Genomic DNA, 22,511 nt, shown 5'->3' with positions numbered 1-22,511 from the left:
TGGTGATAGATCTCTTATAGAGGAATATCTTAATTATCCCAGCCTATAAATGGATAGTTTTCAAGCTGTCCTTAAAGATCTCTTCTCTTACTGGGACAAAAAGGCAAAAACCAAAACCCACCAAGCCTTACAGTCTGTGCTCAAACACTGCATCATTATGATGCATCAATTTGTGGAGTCCTATTTGTCACGATAACCCAACTTTGCAAAAATAAATGTATTTATAAAGCAGGTAATTCCTACTATAAGCATTATAAGCGTAAATAATGAAAACAGTCATGAGAGAACTCCAAAGGCCAGGAGATCCTAAAATGCTTATCTGAACCTATGGAGCCCACCACCAGTCTTTGATTTTCTCACACGTTACTGTCCCCCACCCCGATTGTTCATCTATCTATCCATACAGTTTTCTAGGAGTGGGGTGATGAGGCATGTTGCCACTTCTAGCATCTTTGTGGCATATTTCACCAATCTTTCCCCTCCTCCCAGGTGTTTCTTCATTTAAAGTGCCCTGGGTGTTGCAGCGTCTCCTCACTTCCTCTCTGCAGGGTTGGTGCTTTTTCCTCTGTACTCCTTCCTGAAAAGGCTACTGCTGCCGGTGACTGGCTAGTGAGTGAGGCAGCCAACAATAGAGGTCCCTCTATACAGGCTGCTGCTCTCTCCCTAGCCTCAGGGGGCAGGGGGTGGTGGGAGGGATGAAGAAGACAGGGAGTGAGGCAGCCAGTGGCAGTGTTTTTGTCCATCCAGGCTGCATCGGAGCCAGGGCAACAGAGAAGCAGTGAAAGATGCAGAAAGGGAAGGAGACTGTGTAGGGGAGGAGGAGGAAAGAGAGTCTGGAAGGCACAGCATTGTGGGAACTGTGGCCTGAGGTGATAATTGCAGTGGAAACATAATGTTCAGGCCTAGCAGCCAGCTACTGGAGAGAGACAGCTGGTCAGGATCCAGAACATGGGGAGAGTGGGTAATATTGGGATTGTTGGCATGTTTACCGCATGTAGGTGGCAAAATCTTGCCCATTTGCCAAAGCAAAGGCCTGTATTTTGAATGATTAAAATATAGTCAGTATAGCTGTATATGAGTCTGTAAGGGCACAACTTCCCCCCTCCTTTGCCCCCCCCGGCCAAGACCCCCTAAATATAGGGACCCTTGGTCTGAGAAATAATATTTTGTTATATGATAATGATAATTTTAAGTACTCAAAGTATTCTCTATTAGCTAATAGGCCTCCCCCTATTTTGCACCCTTTGCTTTCTCCTGCACCAACCCAGGGGTTATCTTTGCCTGTCATGTTGCCTGGATGGTGCAGTCCTATATTCCAAAGCCAAATGGGCATATAACATCATCCCGCTAATAAGGGGATAGCTTTCTTTAAAAGCTCATTAGGTAGGACTTTCAGTCTCTCACTCTCTGCTTTTGATAACCTGCATGTCAGGTAACCGTAATGTATGTTGATTTGTTTTAGGAGTCTCCATTTTTTATGGTCTCACCAACTAGCCTGATGAGGAGAGGAGACTGGTAAATCCCCTTGTACTCAGAATTCTGCTGAATCATAGAAAGCTTGTTTTTGATTGTATGTACAAAATTTTTTACAGTATAAAAATGGGAGCAGTATTGCCAACCCCAAATGTTCAGAAAACATGGGTCAGGCCCAAAAAATCATGAGGCTGATTTAAAATTTATGGGGTTTAAAAATATATATATAGGGTTCATTTTATTGCCATCTGGTTTCTCGGCCTTGAGGGTGCACTTGGGACGCATTTTCAAGCATTACTTTGCAACCATGAGGGCGAGAAACTCTCTGCTTTTGATAACGTGCATGTCAGGTAACCACAATGTATGTTGATTTGTTTTAGGATTCTCCATTTTTTACTGTCTCACCAACTAGCCTGATGAGGAGAGGAGACTGGTAAATCCCCCTGTACCCAGACTTTGGATGAAACTGTAAACATCAGCAACTCTGTAGGAGTGAATAAAAATAACAGGAAAACAATAAGAATGTTCTAAATATATCTGCAAAGATAAATGGCTTTGGGCAGCATGGAAAACAAGCTGGATCCTACCGATGGCTCCTTGCAGGACTTTATTCTTAGATACTCCCTCCGTCCCCTTCCATCTCTCGCTCAATCTCTTGACCTGCTCTCTCGCACCCTGCTAGAAGCTGCTGTCACTTCTCTTGTGGCTCCACACAACAGGGAATCAGCAGAGGGAACAGAGCCAGAAGGCAGATAGGCTGCCTGTGGTAATGGCAACGTAGTGTCCTCTGGTGGCCTAAAGGAACCACTACAGTTCCTTTTGATAACGAAGCTGGATGTGTGAGGAGCTATGCAGGCTGCAGGAATGCTTGACAGGGCTGCCAAATATGTGAATTAGTTTCCCTCTCCTACTAAATAAGGATGTTTTTCAATCATTATCTTTCCCACCATGGTGTATTGAATTCTGTAGCTAAAATTGGCCACTGGGCAGCTGGCTAAATTTGAGGTGGGGTATCTGCGCTAAATTTTAACCCAGAAGAGACCTTTTAAAACCCTCTTGAAAATTATAGTTTGCTGACATGGCCAACAGGGCCGTGCCACCATAACAATTAATTGCTACAAAACCCAATGTGTACTCTTAGTAACACCATCCTATCTTCAAATGTGTTATAACCAGGGTAATTATATTTGAGTTTATTGTACCTGTGACCCAAGTTACGTTAGCCTTATGCTAGTAATAGTGTTGTTATAAAAATCATACACTGAAGTGCTGGATGTTGCAAAGAACATATAAAGAACATCCGATGAAGTGAGCTGTAGCTCACGAAAGCTTATGCTCAAATAAATTGGTTAGTCTCTAAGGTGCCACTAGTACTCCTTTTCTTTTGTAAAATGAACAATGTTTGATACTGTAGAATTTAAAAACTCAGTTAATTTGATGCAGATAACAATAGTTTATAACTTTCTCAAAATAAGAAAAACAGGTAGTTAGAAACAGCCATGCTGCTCCGCGGCCCCCCTTATATTAGCATATATTCATTTATATTTCCATAGTTATCTAAAGTTTTCCTCCATACTAACTGAACTAGATTCTGAAACTCACACTTCGTGGTGTTCACTGTTTTAGTGGAAAGTATGCCACTCCACATGTTGGAATGATTTGCTCAGGTCTTTAGTCTCTTTTTACTTCATTTTATCCTGGTCACTTCTCTTTTAGTTATAGGTGCTTAACTGTTAATTCTTTATAGGTTTAAATGTTTCAGAGGCATTTAGTGTGTACTATAAATTGGTGCTTTATTTTTTTCAAATAAAACAAAAATAAGTCAGTTTTATTAAAATCTGAATATGGCTACTGAGCATGCACAATAGCAACTCTTAATTATTTGCTTTAAAGGAAAGCATTCCATAGTCTGAAACATGTGCCAAAGGTCTGTATTCACCATTTTATGAACTTGTACCTGTAGGATGCTCAATGTTCTGGCCCTGATATAGGCATTGTGCTTAATTGCTTTGCAAGATCAGAACCAGAGCACTCAGCACCTGGCTAGAGTGAGCCGTGTGTGACTGCGTAACTCCCATCGATGGTGTGAGTTCCTTCTGTTCTCAGTGGTTTGTCTTACTGTGTTTAATAGAACTGTAAATTTATGAAAGCAGGGGGTTTTTTTGGAGCTAATCATCAATACACACGCATGCATGCACACGCTGACTTCCAGGGGAGTTGGAGCAGGTGTTTTATGATGGATTGACTCAGTTACTGTTTTTCTTCTTCTTTTAGGCCCATAGCTGGCAACCTGGAATCAAAAATCCGTACCGTGGTGTGGTGGTGTGGCCTGTTCCTGAAAACATTGAAATCACTGTGACACTTTTTAAGGTAGGTTTTTAATGTTTCATTTTAACTCATTTTATAAGGCATAAGATATTTCCTGAAGACTTACACACAGAAACGCCTTCTTTTGTGGGGCCTGATCCTGTGGTTCATGTCAAGTCATTATCTGCATACCTACAACTTCACAGTTTAAGTATGAGAGAGAATTAAGACCCCTTGCAAACACTTAGCCATGTGCTTTAACCAACACATTCAAATAGTCCCATTGAACTCCTTAGGGCTGCTTGCGTCCATAAAATTAAGTACACGCTTATGTGTTTTCAGAATGTCAGTTTAATTTTCCATACAACTGTAATACAGAGTAGTCCGTTTTGCCTAAAAACACTAAGCTGGTAGGAGTCAAAATGTTTTGTGCCTTGACTGTGTGCTGCATCGTTGCAGTCATCGTATTCCTCGTTACATTTGTTCTGAAACAGAATCTATCTCCAAATAGTATAGCATTTCAGGTATGTTATAAAAATGTCACAGTGCTTGTTTAATTGCTATCTTAGGAATCCCTGGAAAACAGAACTATGTTGATGGGAAACATTTAAATAATAGAGAGAATTTTAGGTCTTTGTGTGGTCTGATTAAAGAAATGCTATTTGTTCTAGTATTTCAAAATGGTTTTATTACAGTGAATCTGTGTTCTTATCAGTTTTTGTACATTTAGTCCCAATTCTTATTTACACTGAGGCCCCTGTATGGTGCTTTGGCAGCAGGGCCAGCCCTTGATCAAATGGCGAAGGAGAAGCATCTTCGGCACCTCCCCTCCGTTTGTTAAACTTTTGAATATCTTATTTTTTATTGCATTTCATGACTTTGATGCATGATTTGCATGCATGATTTATCCCTATCATATCCCTGTCATATAAGATGGAATTGCATGCTAGGATCTGTAAATCTGTATTTATACATGCCATATATAAGCAAATAAAAAAAATCATTTCCTCTAAGCTTATAGAAACTTTTTAATTTTAAGAATGACTGAAATGTACTAACATGAAGAAACTGAACTGTGCACCAACATTGGGTGGACCAGTATTAAATAGTGTTACCATAGGTGACAGCCTTAGAATGTTAACCCTAGTCCTTTAGTTCCAAAAGTTGCTTTTCTCGCCTTTGCCCTCGCGAAATGAAGCACAGCGTCGAGGAGGTCTAAAGACTGGCCAGTGGCATTTTCAAGCCATTTTGACCATCATCGATCGAAGATACGTTTTAATGAGCCTGAGCTTCGAAAAGCTGCGCTCACCATCCACAGCTGTGACTGGCAGCGTGAGCAGAATCCTCAAACCTATCCAAACATTAGGAAAAGTGTCCCCATGTGTCAGCATCCGGTGCAGGTCTGTATAATTGTTCAAGAGTGTCTTCCTGTCCACCAGCAGCTTACTAAGGTCATACAAAAACCCCAGGTCTTTTTGTGGTGCTTCATTAGTCCAAATCTTTCTTCAGTGGACGCTTGAGCAGTGTCAACGAGAGAGCAAAAAAAGAAGTCTCCATTGAATTTTCCTCCAAGCTTCCCATCACCTCATCTCTGTCCTCGTAACCAAACTGTCTCTTCTTCCAATGAATACGAGTTTCCTTGAAGACGGGCTCAACGCCTACGTTTTCCGCCATTTTTTTTTTTTTACAGCAACGATGGCATCTTCAAATCCATTGTCTCTGTAGACCCCAACAAAATCAAAGCAGCTGCTCATCACAGTAGTAATGTTTGCGATGTCCATTGACTGAGTTTGTAATGCCTTGCTTACAGTGTTTACTTGGAACAGGATATCGTGCCAAACCACAATTTAGATCAGAAGTTTGAAGTCAGTGATCTGGTTTGCCAGGCTTTGAACCTCGTGTCGGATTCCAGCCTCGGCTTTACTTGACTGCACCAGTTCCATCAGGGCATTGTAAACCTCAGTCACTTGGTAATTCGCTGGCCTAATGCTGTCAATGTGGCTCTGCCAGCGAGTGTCACTTAGTGGCTTCATGGTCAGATTTGTAGCATTGTCCGTGAGGATCTTCCACCTGATAGTTGATGCTGAAAACAGGCCGTATATCCTTTGTAGTGCTCCAAAGAGAGATACTGAATCTAAAGAAGATGCTGCTGCGTCTGACACAATCAGGCTGAGGGAATGGCAGCCACAAGGCACAAAGAAAGCTCTTGGATTCAGCGCAAGGATCCTGGCATGGATGCCACTGCTTCTTCCCTTCATGTTCACGCCGTTGTTGTAGCCTTGGCCTCAGCAATCCTGAAGGTTTATTTTATTCTCATTCAAAACATTCATAAACAGTTCTGTTAGACCTATTCCAGTAGAGTCATCCACAGACCGGAAACAGATAGGGTTTCTTTATTTGGATACAGCCATCCTCGTCGCCTTCAAATCTTACTGTAAATGACATCTTTTCCCTGTGACTAATGTTGGGAGTGCAGTCCGTTATTATAGCACAGCACTTCGCTTTGCCAAGCTGTATCAATATGTTATCAAGCACCTTCCTTGCCGTAAGGTCAGTCATTTCATTTTGAATTGTTTTGCTGCAGAAATGGTCCATAGCTTCTTTGCGAACTACTTGATGTATTTCCCAAGGAGCTCTACCAAACTGAGGAAATTACCGTTATGTTCAGTGAACAACTTATCAGAGGAGCCCCAGAAAGCCAAATTATTTTTGCTGGGAAGAGGGTAATGGAGATCAGATGCTAGAGTACATTCTTGCCATGCTTGGTTTCTGCATTAATAATGTGCTGGTTTTCTGCATCTGTTTGTTTGTTCAGCTTGAGTTTGGACTTGACCTCCATCCATTTGGAGTAGGCCATAAAATGGCTGGGCAATTTTTCATCTTGCTTCAGAGCATCAGCTAAGTTATGCCAGTAATTATACCCGGACAGTGCAAGCAACGATCTGACATTCTTGTCAAATATTTTGCAACAAAACCAGAACACTTTGTCAGTTAATTATGAGTAAACTAGTCAACGCCAATTCATTTTCTTGAGCACTCTTTCACAGTGTGACCTTTGAGAAGAGTCGCTTCTGCTTATTTACTGGAAATGTCATATTCTCGATTTTTTTCCCCAGTCCGTTCAAAATTGTTCGTTCAGTATCATCAGAGTTTAGGATCACCAGCCATGAAGCAGGATCTGATGTAGACGTTTGTGGTATGCAGTTTTTCTCACTGCTGTTTCTGTCATCATTCGAGGTGGATTCTTCTTTATCATTTCTCTCCTTTTCGTGTAAACCACGTTTTTCTTTGTCATTACTCTCCTTTTTATGTGAGCCACATTCTTTTTTATCGGTTTCCTTTATGCCACCAGGAAAATTGGACAATTCTCCATCACTTTCCTCACATTTCCATTCCTTATCTTCAGGTAAATCTACTAATTCCTTAGTAATAGGACTTCCATCATTTATGCTTTGCACCTCAATTTCTTCTGCACTGGGACAATCGCTATTGCCTAAAGCCTGGTCTGTGTTGTCCTGTTTCAGATATTTTCCCATCAAATTTGGCCTTTGCTGCAAACTAGTTTGCAGTTGAGCTTTTCACTTTGTATACTGAGCTGCTGAAGGCTATTTTTTGGGGCATTTTTTATTTTCTACGGGGGCAAACAGAAAATATTAGGGAGATCAAAAGTCTATGTTCTGCAGTCTTAGAAAGTCATCAAACGTGTGTTAAGCATGGGAAAAGAAATAACAGTATTCTTTTATACTGTTGCTCAGACAGGGGTTCGATAGATATCTCTGGCGTCTCATTAACTATGTCCTTTATTAGTCACTACTTACACTCTTAAACACACAAGTACACTTTCACAATTACACACTAAAACAAGGTTCACAATATCGCAGTTGGTCTCTCACTTCACTTTGTTCTTATATCTCACTAACTGGTAACACCCTGCCCCTTATATATCCATGAGGGCATGACTGACAACATTCTAGGAGGTTTGAGGAAAATGTAATTCTCAGAAAGTCTGGAAGGTTCCATGAGATTCTGCAAAGGTCCAGAACATTCTAGGAGGTCAGTGGAAAATAAATCCACATGTGGAATACCTGAAACATTTTACTTCAAACATTCTATTAACAACAAAAACCGCACCCCCCGAGCCCAGCACCCCAGGTTGTTCCCTGGTTCACCTGCCCCTAAATCTGGCCCTGTCTGGCAGTCTAAAGTCATCTTAAAGTGACTGTAAATAACAGTTATACCATTTCAAGGCCCTCCTGCACTGCCAGAGTACTTAGTATAAGTGAGAATCACAACTTTTATAATTCAGATATATTGACTTGATCCCTGTTACTTGATCTTTTTTTTTTTTAATCAGTAAGCAAATGTAGTTAAACCTTGACCTATGCGTAAAACATACATTTTATGCCAAAGAAAACAGAGGAAGTGACATCACCCTTACTACAGGGACAGTTTCAGAGTAGCAGCCGTGTTAGTCTGTATTCGCAAAAAGAAAAGGAGTACTTGTGGCACCTTAGAGACTAATAAATTTATTTGAGCATAAGCTTTTGTGAGCTACAGCTCACTTCATCGGAGACATCTCTACGTAAAAGAATAAATGGACACAAATCAGACATCAAGAATTATAACATTCAAAACCAGTTGGAGAACACTTCAATCTCTTTGGTCACTCAGTTTCAGACCTAAAAGTTGCAATTCTTCAACAAAAAAAACTTTAAAAACAGACTCCAAGGAGAGACTGCTGAATTGGAATTAATTTGCAAACTGGATACAATTAACTTAGGCTTGAATAAAGACTGGGAGTGGATGGGTCATTATACAAAGTAAAACTATTTCCCCATGTTTATTCCCCCCCACCCCCTCCCCACTGTTCCTCAGATGTTCTTGTCAACTGCTGGAAATGGCCCACCTTGATTATCACTACAAAAGGTTCTCTTCCCCCCCCCCCACTTCTGCTTAATAGCTCACCTTAAGTGATCACTCTCGTTAGTGTGTATGGTAACACCCATTGTTTCATGTTCTCTATGTATATAAATCTCCCCACTGTATTTTCCACTGAATGCATCCGATGAAGTGAGCTGTAGCTCACGAAAGCTTATGCTCAAACGAATTTGTTAGTCTCTAAGGTGCCACAAGTTCTCCTGTTCTTTTTACAGGGACAGTGTAATCCTGGTTTCACCAGCCAGGAAGGAGAGGGCATAGTCATTCTCCTCCTGATCCATTTTTAAAGCTGTTTTAGTTTAACGCTGAATACTTTTCATTTCTCTCTGGCCCCACCCCCTAAAAGAAAATTGCACGTGGGTTAAAAAATTGTATCCGATAAATACCATAAAATATGTCTTAAAACAGATAAGGTACAGGGCCCCTGAAAATGGGGGGGAAATCCTTAATCTCTTCTGTAGTAGAAAAAGAACATTGGGGTCAAGTTAGGTAAGTGGTAGTGCTGTACTCTGCCCTGTGGAAGTTTTGCGTTTGATTCCCAGTCTCTCTTACTCTGGGCTGAGATGGTCAGGAAGTGCTGCAGACGTATCACACTTACCCCATGGGTTGGCTGGCTGGTGGAGAAGTGAAAAAGGAAGTGCCTAATGTCACACAGTAACAATCCTTCTGGACAGTTGAAGAGTGGATTAATTGATTTGGAAGGCAATCATATTTATATCTGGTCCATAACCAGAAAGATGGAGGCTTTAACACTTGAAGTCCTAACAGCTCTTTAGTGGAAGTAAAAGATCCACTAAAAAGAACTCACTGTGAAGGGAGAGTCTGCTATAGATTTAATACTTGGCATGAGTATATTCAATGTGGCCCTGTCTTCTAACAAACAGCAATTGTTTGTGTTGATTAAAGTATTAAGATCACAGGCAAGCTGCCGGCTTTATATCCATGTTGGCAAAGTGAAACATGTTGCTCTTACAAGCTTTATAAGAATCAAAGATAATGTACTAACACAGTGCTGCTGTTTGGTAAGCAGTGATCTGAAATAGTAGTGTAGGAATAGAGCAGACTCCAAAATAGACAGCCATGTGTTTTGGGACATGATACATAGGGTAGTGGCTCTGAATTTGGAGTGGCTGTTGAAATGTGTTACTGGTAGGATTAGGAGATAAGTCTAGGCTTCAAGTACTGATGAGAATGTTAGGAATATCCTCTTCAGTAGTCACCAGTGTATACTTGAGAATTTACGAGTAAAGTGTATGTGATTAGTCAAGAGACCTGATATTTTGTTATCTAAAAGTCCTTATTTTGTGCTATTTGCTTGTTTCCTACATTATGTTTGTATTTCACACACATGCACAGCTGTGTATTGAAGAGGTGATACCTCCTCCTGCCCACTCCCATTTCAAAAGATACTCATCAAATTGATTTTTGGATTGATGATAAAGCTTTATAATGCTCCAAGTCATTTAAGAGAAGCATGGTACTGAAATATAAATTCATCAACCTTTCTCAGCTATTTCTAGTTTCTGTCCTGCTAGCTAATTTAAATAAAAAAGTTCTTTCTGTTCTGTAAGATTGTCTTCTTTCTTTAGCATACTCTACATTTCTATCTCAGTTATGTTTTGAAATTGTCAACCAAGATGGGAAGGAAGAAGTATTGTGAAATTTACCTTTGTGATTTGTAATGCTTTCATAGAACAGGAAATGCTTTTTGGCTTATGTATCACCTTAGAAGTTTTTTCTTAGGGTCACTATGCAATACAGGTTTAACTTATTTTAAATCATTTCCAAATATATATATAGTGTGTGTGTGTGTGTGTGTGTTTTATTTATATAATATATATATATAATATAAAATGAGAAATATTCAGTGTCATGTAAGTCACATGCAGAAAAGCTATATGAACATACTATTTGTGAAGAACTGTGAAGATTTAAGCCACAGTATCACTTTTCCTAGGTTTAAGAACCAGAATAATACTTTGGTGGAAAAACTACTCTTTCTTTCTGGCTAGGAATAGACTTCATTCCTATAGTGGTGGTGGGTTTTTGTTTTTTTTTTTGGGTCAGCAGCACATATGGTTTATCATACAGATATAGGGTCTCAGGCCTTGTCTACACTACTAAGTTTTGTCGCCAAAAATTGCTTTTTGGCAACAAAACAGTAAGAGTGTACACACTATAGTGGAACTTTTGTAGCAAAAAATGCCCAGTTTTGGCAACAAAAAACTTCTACCCCAGGAGAGACTTTTTTGTCTTTTCCCCTCCGTTTATTGTTGACAAAGAGCCAGTGTAGACACTGCTGATTGTTTTGTCGACAGAACTGGCTTCCGCCAGTATCCCACAATGCCTGCCCTGATTGCTCTGCTCAGTGTTTTGATCTCTGCTGCCCTTCAGGCATGCGCCCCTCCCCTTTCAAAGCTCCGAAGTATCTGTGTGCTGCTCCATTTGGGGAACAAACAAACAGTGAATCATTGGAATGCTCTCTTGTGCAGGGCATAACAGAACACAACAGCAGACAGACTGCTGCTGGAGGGGGAGGGGGACCGACTGCTGTGCTGCTTTGCCTTTCCTCAACACGGAGAGCTCACAGAGCTACTCATGATGCTGCTCTCGGCAGCAGAGGGGGCTGAGGGAGAACTTGGGAGAGAATCACAAGATGCGCAGCGATCAGCTCTTCCTTCCCACAACACTGCATTGTGGGATATATACCCACAGTGCATTGCTCACCCTGTCAATGATGGTGTCCCCAATGTGGACGTGATCTGTCGGCAGAGGGAGCAAGTGTGAACGCCCTTTGGCAATTTTTGTTTTGTCGGCTTTTGGGTGTCGACATAAGTTTTTTCAGCAAAACTTGGTAGTGTAACCAAGCCCTTAGAAAGGGAAAAAATTGCCAGTTCCTCATTCTTTTTCTCTCACATCCACAAATTATTTATTTTTTTAGAATTGTTAAAGGGCACCCATCTGAGCACAGAAGTTTTAAATAGCACGAGTAACTAAGATTTGAAGGGAAGATTTTTCAAAGGCAGAAGTGGGAGTGGGCAGAAGTGTTAGACACCTATCTTCCCTGTGTGTCTTTGAAAATTTCCTCTGCAGACAACCCAGAGTACAGCTCTTAACAGATGAACTTTACGCTTTGATCCAAGTGCTACCATCTGATTTCACATGCCAAACACTTACAAGCAGTTTCTACACAGCTCACTGGAAGGGAGGCTTCTGTAATATAAGGTGATCATGTTACAATGTAGTAGTGGATGGTGTGCGCTGAGAGTAGGCGTAAGGTGGCCTACATTAGACTTAAGCTTGACTTAAAAAAACTGAATTGGGAGGTGTTTTAGAGCTCTACATTGGTATTTTAAATTTAAGATGATACAGTAAGTTGCAGTCAGTTAGGATCTTCTGAATTCAGGAGGTAAGTCAGGAGGAGAAGTGTGAAGTAGCCTCATGGCAAAGACAGCAGGATGACTGAATATGTGTGTGTGAGTAATCTATAGCTGTTGGCTGTTTCTGAAGCTAAAGCCTATAAAGTTAATTTTTAAAATTGAACGATGCTGGGGGAAATACATTTGTTGCTCTCACCACCTCAGTTCCTTTTTGCCTCTCCATTGCATGTATTGGGTACAAGGGTTCTCTGTTTTTATTAGGCAGTGCACCAGCTAACAACGGTGCACGCATCTGGGAACTCATTGCCTAATAAAAAAGGAGTATCCCTCTCATTAAAGTCTTTTAAATTCTTCTTAGGCCATTGTCTCCTTAGCAGAAAGACTCAATTTGCTGATGAAACTATGGCTTTAGATAAACAGTGTCCCAAGCAAGAGAAAAGGAGGACTTGTGGCACCTTAGAGACTGACAAATTTATTTGAGCATAAGCTTTCGTGAGCTACAGCTCACTTCATTGGATGCATTCAGTCAAGCAAGAGACTAGTTTGTGTTCACAAAGCCCTCTCTTCCTCGTACCCTTTGTACACCCCATGATGTAGAGTTGTGTTTATCTATAAATTGAGAGAAACATGCACCTTCTGAGGATGCTCCCGTACTGTAATAGTCCATTTAACTGGTTTAATTTATTTTGGTTTGAATTCATCTGTCTCCTGTCCTTCAGAGTGGAAAGTATGGTGATGCCAATAGCCCGTATTAACTATATATAGTATAAGTTGAAACCATTCTTTAGGCTGATATATAGTGTTGCACAGAATAATGGTATTATGGCAAGGACACCATCAAGCTACAGTACTTTTGGCACCCTCACATCTCTTCATGGTAAATAATCCTAGTAGGTATGCTTCAGCAGCACCCAAAAAGGTTCATAATGGGAGAAAGCTTCACTTAGAGACAAGAAAATCCCTTTCTCCTCACACCTTTTTCAGTTTGAAGAGGGATGTGTGCTGAATATAGGGAGAAAACTGAAACCTGCTTTAGGATTCTTGTAGGGCCAAGTGGAATTTTAATTATGGGATTGTTTCATAATCAGTCATAATTTAAACCAGTTTTTACAGTTATTATCTTAATATGAGCTGTTATTAACAGTTGTACAGTCATGTTTTGCTTGATTCTTAAATACTCATAGTATGAGCAAACAGTGCTTATCATAAAACTTAAGTTTATAAGCACTGTCATTTATTGGTGGTGTGCTTTTTTCCACCTTCATTAATTGTGATATAATATTTAAATACTGAGGAGTAACAGAATGTCTTTAATAGTTTTATATTTATTGTTAGACTGTAAAGTAATAGCGAGAGCCCTTCAGTGTTTAATTTAGGCCACCTTTTAAAATTTCCTAGACTCTTTCTCCGCCTCATGTCAGACCCAAATGCAGATTTTGAAAAGTATATGTTAACTATAATTAAACAAAATGCAATAATCTAATCTGTATAATGATGTCCCACAGCAGGATATGTATACGGGAGTTATTTACTAATGCCTTCACTGCTTTACAATATGTATTCAAAGCACTGTACAAGCCTTAACTAATTAACTCTACCAGCAATCTTATGAGGTAGATATTCTCCCTTTTTACAGATGGGGAAACCAAACAAAGAGGTTACGCGACTTTCCAACAGAAACGCAGTCAATGGTAGAGCTGGAGTTAGAGTTTAGTACTAGTGCCTTTTCCCCAAACTTGTGTTTATTCCTCTAACCGTCAATTCAGCGGTCCATCCATGTTCACCAAAGGACTTAAGCTCATGTTTAACTTAAAGCATGTTTTGAAGTCCCACTGGAATTTAAAGTGAAGCATGTGCTAAATTAAGTGCTTTGCTGAATAGGTATGCACATGCTCAGATTATTTTCTGAATTAGAGGCCCTAGATCCCAATTCTTTCAAAACTGGTACAGGCTTTATGTCCACACTAAAGTTGTACCAAGTTAACTCGAGCTGTTAAAACCTTATTTGCTTAAATCAGTGCAACCCTCTTATGTGGACTCTCTTAAATAGGTTTATATCACTTTAGATTAAGTCGGTAAGCTAAATCAATGTAAGGCACTCTTAAACAACACCCACATAGGGGTTGCACCAAAATGAAATCAATTTCTAAACTGATTTAGTTAAATTGGTACAATGCATGTGTGAAGAGAAGGTCAGAGTGCTGCTTCAAGTGTATGTAACAGTATCCAAGCACCACATCTAGAGTGAAAATATGAGTTTTTATTTTATAAAACTAAGGTAGAGTGAGTTTGTGGGGGGGGGGGTGAGAGAACCTGGATTTGAGCTGGAAATGACCCACCTTGATTATCATACACATTGTAAAGAGAGTGGTCACTTTGGATGGGCTATTACCAGCAGGAGAGTGAGTTTGTGTGTGGGGAGGCGGAGGGTGAGAAAACCTGGATTTGTGCTGGAAATGGCCCAACTTGATTATCATACACATTGTAAGGAGAGTGATCACTTTAGATAAGCTATTACCAGCGGGAGAGTGGGGTGGGAGGAGGTATTGTTTCATGGTCTCTGTGTATATAATGTCTTCTGCAGTTTCCACAGTATGCATCCGATGAAGTGAGCTGTAGCTCACGAAAGCTTATGCTCAAATAAATTGGTTAGTCTCTAAGGTGCCACAAGTACTCCTTTTCTTTTTGCGAATACAGACTAACACGGCTGTTACTCTGAAACCGTCCATGTGAATACTAAAACAAAGATGTGTATTAATGCTTTGCATGAAGAGTTTGGTCTGTTACTTCAGAATGGTAAAAATGTTGAAGTTTGCTAAGGAACAATAATCATCCACCAGACTCTCCTGATTGTGAGAGCTCTGGAAAAAGAGGATACATTTCTTTTAGGTACATAGGAGTTAGTCACGAACTGTAATATTAAGAATTCACAGTGACATGTACACACTGGCCAAAAGTATGTTTGCTTTTAAAGTGTCTAAAGCTCATGTTGCTGCTTGAAGAGAATTAGCAGTAGCAACTTCATCTGAAGGCTGTAGCTCAGAGAACTTTAATTCAGTAGCTCCCTTTTTAACTTAGTCCTGAAATACTGTGTGTGTCAGAAATACTGTGTGAAAGTCCCTGAAATGCAAGGAGCCATTACTGCCAGGTAAGGAACAAGAAGGGATAGAATAGGGAGAGGCACATGCTGCACGAGAAAGTAAAGTTTGGAGAGAACCATTCATACAAAGCAGCAATGAAACAAGTACCCACAACATTACCAGTCAAACCAAGCTTTTTATAGGGGCTTCATTAAGTATTTCCCAAGGAAGACTTCCCTTCAGTCCGCTACCACTTATTTAATGTGATTCTCTGGTAGAGGTTAAGGTTTGCACTTTAAATGCCGAATGTATTTGTATCAGTTGAGAAGAGAACAGTGGCTTGTCTTGACACAGTGGTGGATCTTCAGTGGTAGAGAAAATGGCAGTCTAGACCTCATAGTGTGTAAGTTGTAAGACCCGTAAAGTCAAGACTTGATAAGTGCGCTTGACTATTGTGATCAGTAAGGTTTTCTGGGTTTGTGGGGGGCTAATGCCATAAATGTCTGCAAAATATAACCTTTTAAAAATATTTTTTCTGATCCATATAATTGAGAAGAAAACAAGCTGAATGTGAACTGAGTCTAAACCAGTGCATTGCTGTCTCCTAAATCTGCAGATGAACAACTCCAGTGCCTCTGATGCAGCTGAAAGCTTTCCCAGGACTCTGCAGAATGAAAACTGTGATGGGTTTTCTAGGCTATTAATGAGATCTCTTCCTTGTAAGCAGCAGTAAAACTGACAAGTTTTGGGACAGTTTTTAAATCTTCTGCAGCTTAGAAAAGCTATGTATAAATGCAGAGGCAGAAGGAGGACCCAAGGTTGGAGACTGGTATGGAGTAGCATAATTGAACACTCAGGGCAAAATTAAGCCGCCTTAAGTTACGTTGACATACAGCCACCGCAGTAATTAAATTGGCTTTGTGTGTTCACACTATGCTCTTTCTGTCAGTGGTGCATGTCCTCACCAGGTGTGCTTGCACCAATTTAACTGTCATTGTGGGGCACTGACAGCTGGAGCTCGGCCTCCAGTGCAGGGTTTGGGCTGTCAGATTCCAGGGACTGACAGCCAGAAGAGTCTGAAAGGTATCAACAGGCAATGTAAGAGTCTACACTGACACTGCATCAAACTAATTACATCGACCTAAGCACTACGCCTCTCGCAGAGGTGGTGGTGTTATGTCAGTGTAGTGGGCAACTTACATCAGCGGAAGCTACATTTTAGTGTAGACCCTCCAGAGTTAGGTCCACTAGTAGTATAGACCAGGCCACACCCTCCAACAGCTCAAGTGAAAGGGAGTAAGAAAGGATGTGCTGAGGTGACTGATACATTTGACAAACCTCACTCAACTCGAAATGGCTGTTGGTTGGGGAAGTTGCTGCCCATCTATTGTTCTCTCTCTTGCCGTTTCCTCCTACCATTGCAAATATGGAAATTACTTCGAAGACCTACAGAATTTAATGGAGACTGCTAGCCTTTCTTTAGGCTTTTAGAACCCTCCCACTGATTCTATAGCAGGGATCTAATTCTCTGTTAAATTCTGTGTTGAATGGGGTGAGCTCTGAGCAACAGAGTGCAGAGTGAGAAATCTGCTATATTAGAATTACTGCTGCAGTTCCCCTTTCTCTTGCTCAGGAGGGATGTAGCTTCCATGACAGTTGGAAACAGGGGCACTGGAACAGGGCGGGCAGGAGATTTCCTGAGCCTGTCACCTGCACTGCCAGGGACTGTTCTGTCAGAAAGGCTGGTGTATCACAGACTCTAATGACCCTGTGAGGAGACAACAGTTACGCTTCTGAACTACTAGCCAAAGCCGAGAAAGATGGTGTCCCAAAGCAGGGTTCTTGGGCTGAACTCTTGTAGGAATCCTATCCTTTCCCCAGCAAGTTGCGGGGAGGCTTGGCTTCTCATGTGCATATTGCTCTTGGACGTTGGGTGGCTTCTTTCATAGTAGCCCTCTGGCTGTTAGGTATCTAGAAAGTTTTTTGAGATTTATGTGTAATGGAGTTAGTGGAAGGTGGAGATAAGGGTGTTGTTGGTAGCAGTGTGATAAGGTGAGGAGAGAGAGATGAGATAAATTAGAAAAGAGAAGTGGGGGAGACAAGGTTATCTCTTGAGGTTAACCTCAGAGTGCTGATTTTTACATTTATAAAATAAGTTCTTGTAAAGGAAGAAGAGCAATTTACAGACGCTTAAGTGAAATTTGACAGTCTTTCAGTCCATTTATCTAAGGGCTCGTAATTCCCATTTCAAGATGAAACGGTAATAAATACTGGGCAAAGAATGTAATTGTTTGTACAGGGCATGTTGATAAACAAAACTAAAAAGTCAACAAAACTAAAAACCTGTGTAGTGTAGACTTATGTGCTGGGGGTAGGGTGAACAGGGTTTGGGCTTAGAGGGTCGTTAAGGCAGGTTAATGTCAACTTTACCTGTGTGCCTCTGTTTTTCAAGATTTAAGCATCATTTGCCATTGAGTGTGTATGGAATTTATTCCCCTTAGACAACTTTTGCTGTATTTATTCATTATGTGTGTCCTGTTGAGACACATTGGTATAGTTAAGGTGAGCCAGAGTTTTACAGGTTGCTATGGGCATTTAAGCCCACCTGCTGGATTTTACAGGAAAAACTGCTCTTCCAACACCACATTTTGAATCAACTGTGTCACAACCCGGTTACAAACAGGTGATAAGTTGTAGTGTGCTTTCTGGGTCCTTCACAGGTAGGGAAGGAATATATGCATTGTGGTATGTCCGCCGGATGGGCTTCAGTAGACTAAAAATTTTAGATGTTACTATACATGGGCTAAAGTGATTTTTTTTTTCTTTATAACTATTATTTAGCCAGTTTTTTTTCAATCTGGGTAAAGCATACCCCCTTCACTGAGGACTCCTTACATACTAGATTTGAAGCGCCAAAATTCAGCCACTTGAGTTTTGTGCGAGGGCAATAGTTGGGGAGTGAGGAGGAGAAGTAAGATTTTATTTTGAAGGGGGGGGGGGATTTTTTTTTCTGCCAGTGTAAATCCAAAACAGATGAAAGGATTTGCTCAACTTTAAACGTCACCTTTTAGCAGAGAGCAATTACTGAAAATGTCAGCCCCAAAGGGGAACATGTCAGAGCGTGTGGAAATGAGAATGAAATGGAAACTGTATTATAACCATAAATGTAGAGGTACCTATTGATGACTACTACAACAAAGTTATTGAGTAAGTAGGAAGTGACAATACATATGCTTCAGTGGAATTCTAAATAAATCGTTATAGCAACAAGAATGAAGCAAGAGTAGTTTGCTATCTCATCAGAACCCTGAGGTGTATGTGCAGAGCTATCCCTTGAGAATGGTGAATCCGGGTGACCGCTCCGGGCCCCACGCTTCCCCAGTCCCAGAAGTGAAAGGTCGGTCCTGGAAGTGATGGATTCGTCACTTCTGCCCCGGGCCCTGCACCCCCCTAGGGATGGGCCTGTGAATAGATTTATTCAGAGTTTTCCATATTTGAGGGATATTAAAGATTAGCAACACATATTTTTAATTAAAACACATACATAAAGTTTGTAATCTGCTTTAAAGAGGAAATGTACAGCATGTGTGCTAAATATGAATCCTTTTAATGATGTATTGTTATGCCTTCTGGCATTTTTATTTTTGTAGGACTTTGTTAGAGAAATACAAAAAAGGAAAACTGTAGTTTGATTTTAACTGTTTGACATAGGTCATTTTATTTTTTAAAATGCAATTTTTATTAATTATATGAAAAAGTACTTACATCATACTTTAGCAGCATGTGAGAACTGTGCACCTAAATCAATAAGTAACCTTTGCAATATAAAACTGTACTGCATCCATATCCATAAGATATCAGAAATACACTATCAAAAGGCCTGATTCTGTAAACATTACAGGTTTGATCTAGCATCAGTTGAAGTCAATGGAAAGGCTTCAGTTTCCTTCAAAGGGCCTTCGATGAGATCCTACATGAACAAAAATATTGTTGGTTTTGGTTGCAAGATTGTTCCCTGATTTTATAAGTGGTAGAGGTATAAGCTCTCACAGAAAATAACCTGCCTCCCCACCCCCCCCAAAAAAACTAGACAAAATATTAAAGATATTAGTCACTTATTTTATCAGGCAGTAGGATATTAAAACATAGAATGATTAATGCTCTCTTTATGCAGCTTCCATACTATATTAAAGAGCATTTTTTAAAAACAAGGTAATAACCCTAGGATAAATCATTAAAATGACAAGTATTAATAGCTGGATGGTGGAAAATGGTTTATGTGCTATTGATATCAGGTATAGTAAGTCAGCCAAGTCATCGTACAGTTTCATTAATTTTGTTTATGTACAGTAGTCCTACAAAGTTAATTAAAATGATGCACATGTTATTACATGATCTTATAATTACAAGTACCTTAATTTCAGCATGGGGCTATCCAGAGATATACCTTGTGTGTGTATCTTAAATTGTTATCACTTATGGCTAATAGTTCTTTCTTTTTTTTTAACTTAATTAAAGTCATATTGGATGGTTTGTAGCTAGTTGCTGGCAACATTTGTTTTGACTTTTTGTACTCTAAATGCACCCCACAGTAATAGATGTCAAATATATTTTAAAACACACATTTTACTGCTGTGACCTTTGTAGCCATTAAATATAGCCCCATTACAACAGTTAGCAAACAATCAGACTGATGAAGAACAATGCATCCGATGAAGTGAGCTGTAGCTCACGAAAGCTTATGCTCAAATAAATTTGTTAGTCTCTAATGTGCCACAAGTACTCCTTTTCTTTTTGCGGATACAGACTAACACAGCTGCTACTCTGAAACTCATCTAGCTAAGGTGCCAAGGACTCTGCAGGAAATTGAGCCCAACCTGCTGGATTTTTCAGGAAGGACTGCTCTTCAACTGTCTCCATAGCATAGTATAGTATTTATAATGTGTGTAATAGGACACTTCTAGAGAAACACTATCACAATGGAGGAATCACAATCACTATATAACTACACAATCACTATCACAAAAGAGAGGAATTATTTAACAGAGTAAGTATTCTGACTTCTTGATGTGGAAATCACTAAGTATTCCTTTTCAGCAGTTATTCGTAAGCTAGTTATTTACAAGGTCATTAATTATATTCATTTTAGAGAGATGCCTTGTCAAGTGATCCTCCAATCCATTTGTAAGGAAGATAAAATACTGTTACACAGTGCTTCCTTAATGATTCTGTATTGACCTGGAACAAAATGAAAAATTAAGAAAAGCATGGATGGTTAGGAAGAGAGTAGTTCAAAGTGAGTTGAGAAGGAAGGATAATACAGTCTTGTAGCACGCTTGAAAGAAAAAAGGTGGTATGGATTAGGGTAAAGAAAGAAGCAAAACCTCTGTTCAGTTTTATACTTCAATTTACAGTGATAGAATAAAATTGCTTTAATAGATTAAAATTGTAGAAGGGATTCAGATAAAAGAAACAAAAATGATTAAAGGGCTAAGGGACTGAATTTATGCATAACATGGTCAAATGATGACTATGGGCATATGTCATCCATCTACAAGTATTTGAAAGAGGTAAACACTAAGGTGGCAAAGGAATAATTGAATGGTTCAAGGGCTATAAGTAGGGATAATAGGATGAAATTGAGGAATGGAAAAAGTCTGAATATCAGGGAAAAATCCTAAAACTGAGTTCTGTTAGTATGAGAAACAATCTCCCAAGGGAAATGGTATAATTTTGCTGTGTTAGAGACACTTAAAACTAGATTGGACAAAGTACCGCAATAGGAAACTTCTGTGGGAAAAATCCTGCATTATTGTTGGAAAGGGCATGAACTCAATCACTTAATGTTTTCCTCAGATCTTAATTTCTAATAACTTTAATGTATATTAGATCACTGAGTTGAGATGGACATAGCTTATTACCAGGGATCCTAGAAATCCATTTGCCACTGAAAAATGCGGAATTTGTGTTTTTACAGAGAGTCTTTAGTTTTACATTTTGTGAAAACATAAAAACATCTTAACTAAATTTTACTGAAGTACCAATGTCACTTATTCAGTATGCTCAACCTCCCCCTCTTGCGGTTGATTTTTGAATGTGCTTTAAATTTACAGTGGAACACCATTTATCTGATCTAATTGGAACTGGGGCCAGATCGGATAATCAAAAATTGGGAGAATCAAGGAGAATTGGCAAAGAGCCATCTCTTATTTTAAGATTGGAGGAAGGGTGGCTGATAGCCCAAGCCCCAGCCGCCCAGTGCTGACAGCCTGAGCTCTGTCACTGTCAGCCCCAGGCGGCTGGTGGGTCAGTTAATACGGAGAGCCAGATAATGGAAGCTTGAATAAATGGGGTTCTACTGCATCTCAATAAAACATGCATTTAACTGATACCTACATATATTGTAGCTAGGAAAACTAAACTTCTGCATTTCATTTTAATCACAGAAAAACACATATTTAAATTTTTTTATGGAAGAATTTTGTTTTTTTAATCATGGAAAACTAGAATCCCTGCTCATTTCCTCACATTACTGTCTAGCATATGAAACCCATCATGCATCTTTCTGTGGGGGGTAAAAGTGGTCTTATTCCCTGAACAAGAGTTGGCTGAAAAAGGAAGTCATTCTCAAGCAGGATGGGTGTTGGTGTAACTTATGGTGACATGAGAGATTCTACCTGAAGAGTTGCGTTATGTTTCCTGATCACACTGATGGTCCTTAAGCATGTGAAGATGAGGATAGGGACTTGACTTCTGCTGTACAAGAGCTACATTTTTGATCTAGACAGGAGCTTAGCTTCTGCCTCCGTTCTCTGCAAGATGTGGGACTATGGTGTAGTTATCAAGAAGGAAGGGGTTTTATAAATTAAATTGAAAAATTGATGAACCTCAGTGAAGGGTGGTAGAATTGTAGGCTCTGTTCTGAATACATCTCTTGCTTGTACCAGTCCACAGCCAGTGAAAGTTTTATGGAGGTATTACGTACTGAAAGCTGTGTGTTGGCTAAAATATTTTTTCTGTGCCTCATCTCCATCAAATAAGGAAACCTAAATAAATAAGTGGCAATGGTGAGTCAGTTGCAGTTTCTTATATCTGGGTAATTTTTAGATTTTTTTTTTTCTTTTTTTCCAGGATCCCCATGCTGAGGAATTTGAAGACAAAGAGTGGACATTTGTCATAGAGAATGTAAGTCAGAACATAGTCATGTTTTTCCTTTTATGTGTGTGACACTTAATGATTTTGAAGGTTCATATGACTCGTATTAAGACTATTGAAAAAGGAGTGGGTTAAGTTTGAGCTGTTAAAACCAAAACTAAAACATTAAACCACAATA

At 39.8% G+C, this 22,511-nt stretch overlaps 1 protein-coding gene across 11 annotated transcripts in view; it reads left to right on the top strand.

Moving 5' to 3' along the window:
• EHBP1 (EH domain binding protein 1) overlaps window positions 1–22,511 on the top strand; it is a 319,529-nt gene that overhangs the window by 64,262 nt on the left and 232,756 nt on the right. For all 11 annotated transcript variants that reach the window (XM_074949596.1, XM_074949591.1, XM_074949600.1 and 8 more), the window contains exons 4-5: window positions 3,748–3,843; window positions 22,310–22,363. In XM_074949596.1, coding sequence (XP_074805697.1) covers window positions 3,748–3,843; window positions 22,310–22,363 — 150 coding nt within the window. The remainder of the gene's footprint in view (window positions 1–3,747; window positions 3,844–22,309; window positions 22,364–22,511) is intronic.

This window comes from Natator depressus, chromosome 3, assembly GCF_965152275.1.
Source record: "Natator depressus isolate rNatDep1 chromosome 3, rNatDep2.hap1, whole genome shotgun sequence".
NCBI lineage: Eukaryota > Metazoa > Chordata > Testudines > Cheloniidae > Natator > Natator depressus.
This window is presented reverse-complemented; position numbering and strand designations above follow the sequence as displayed.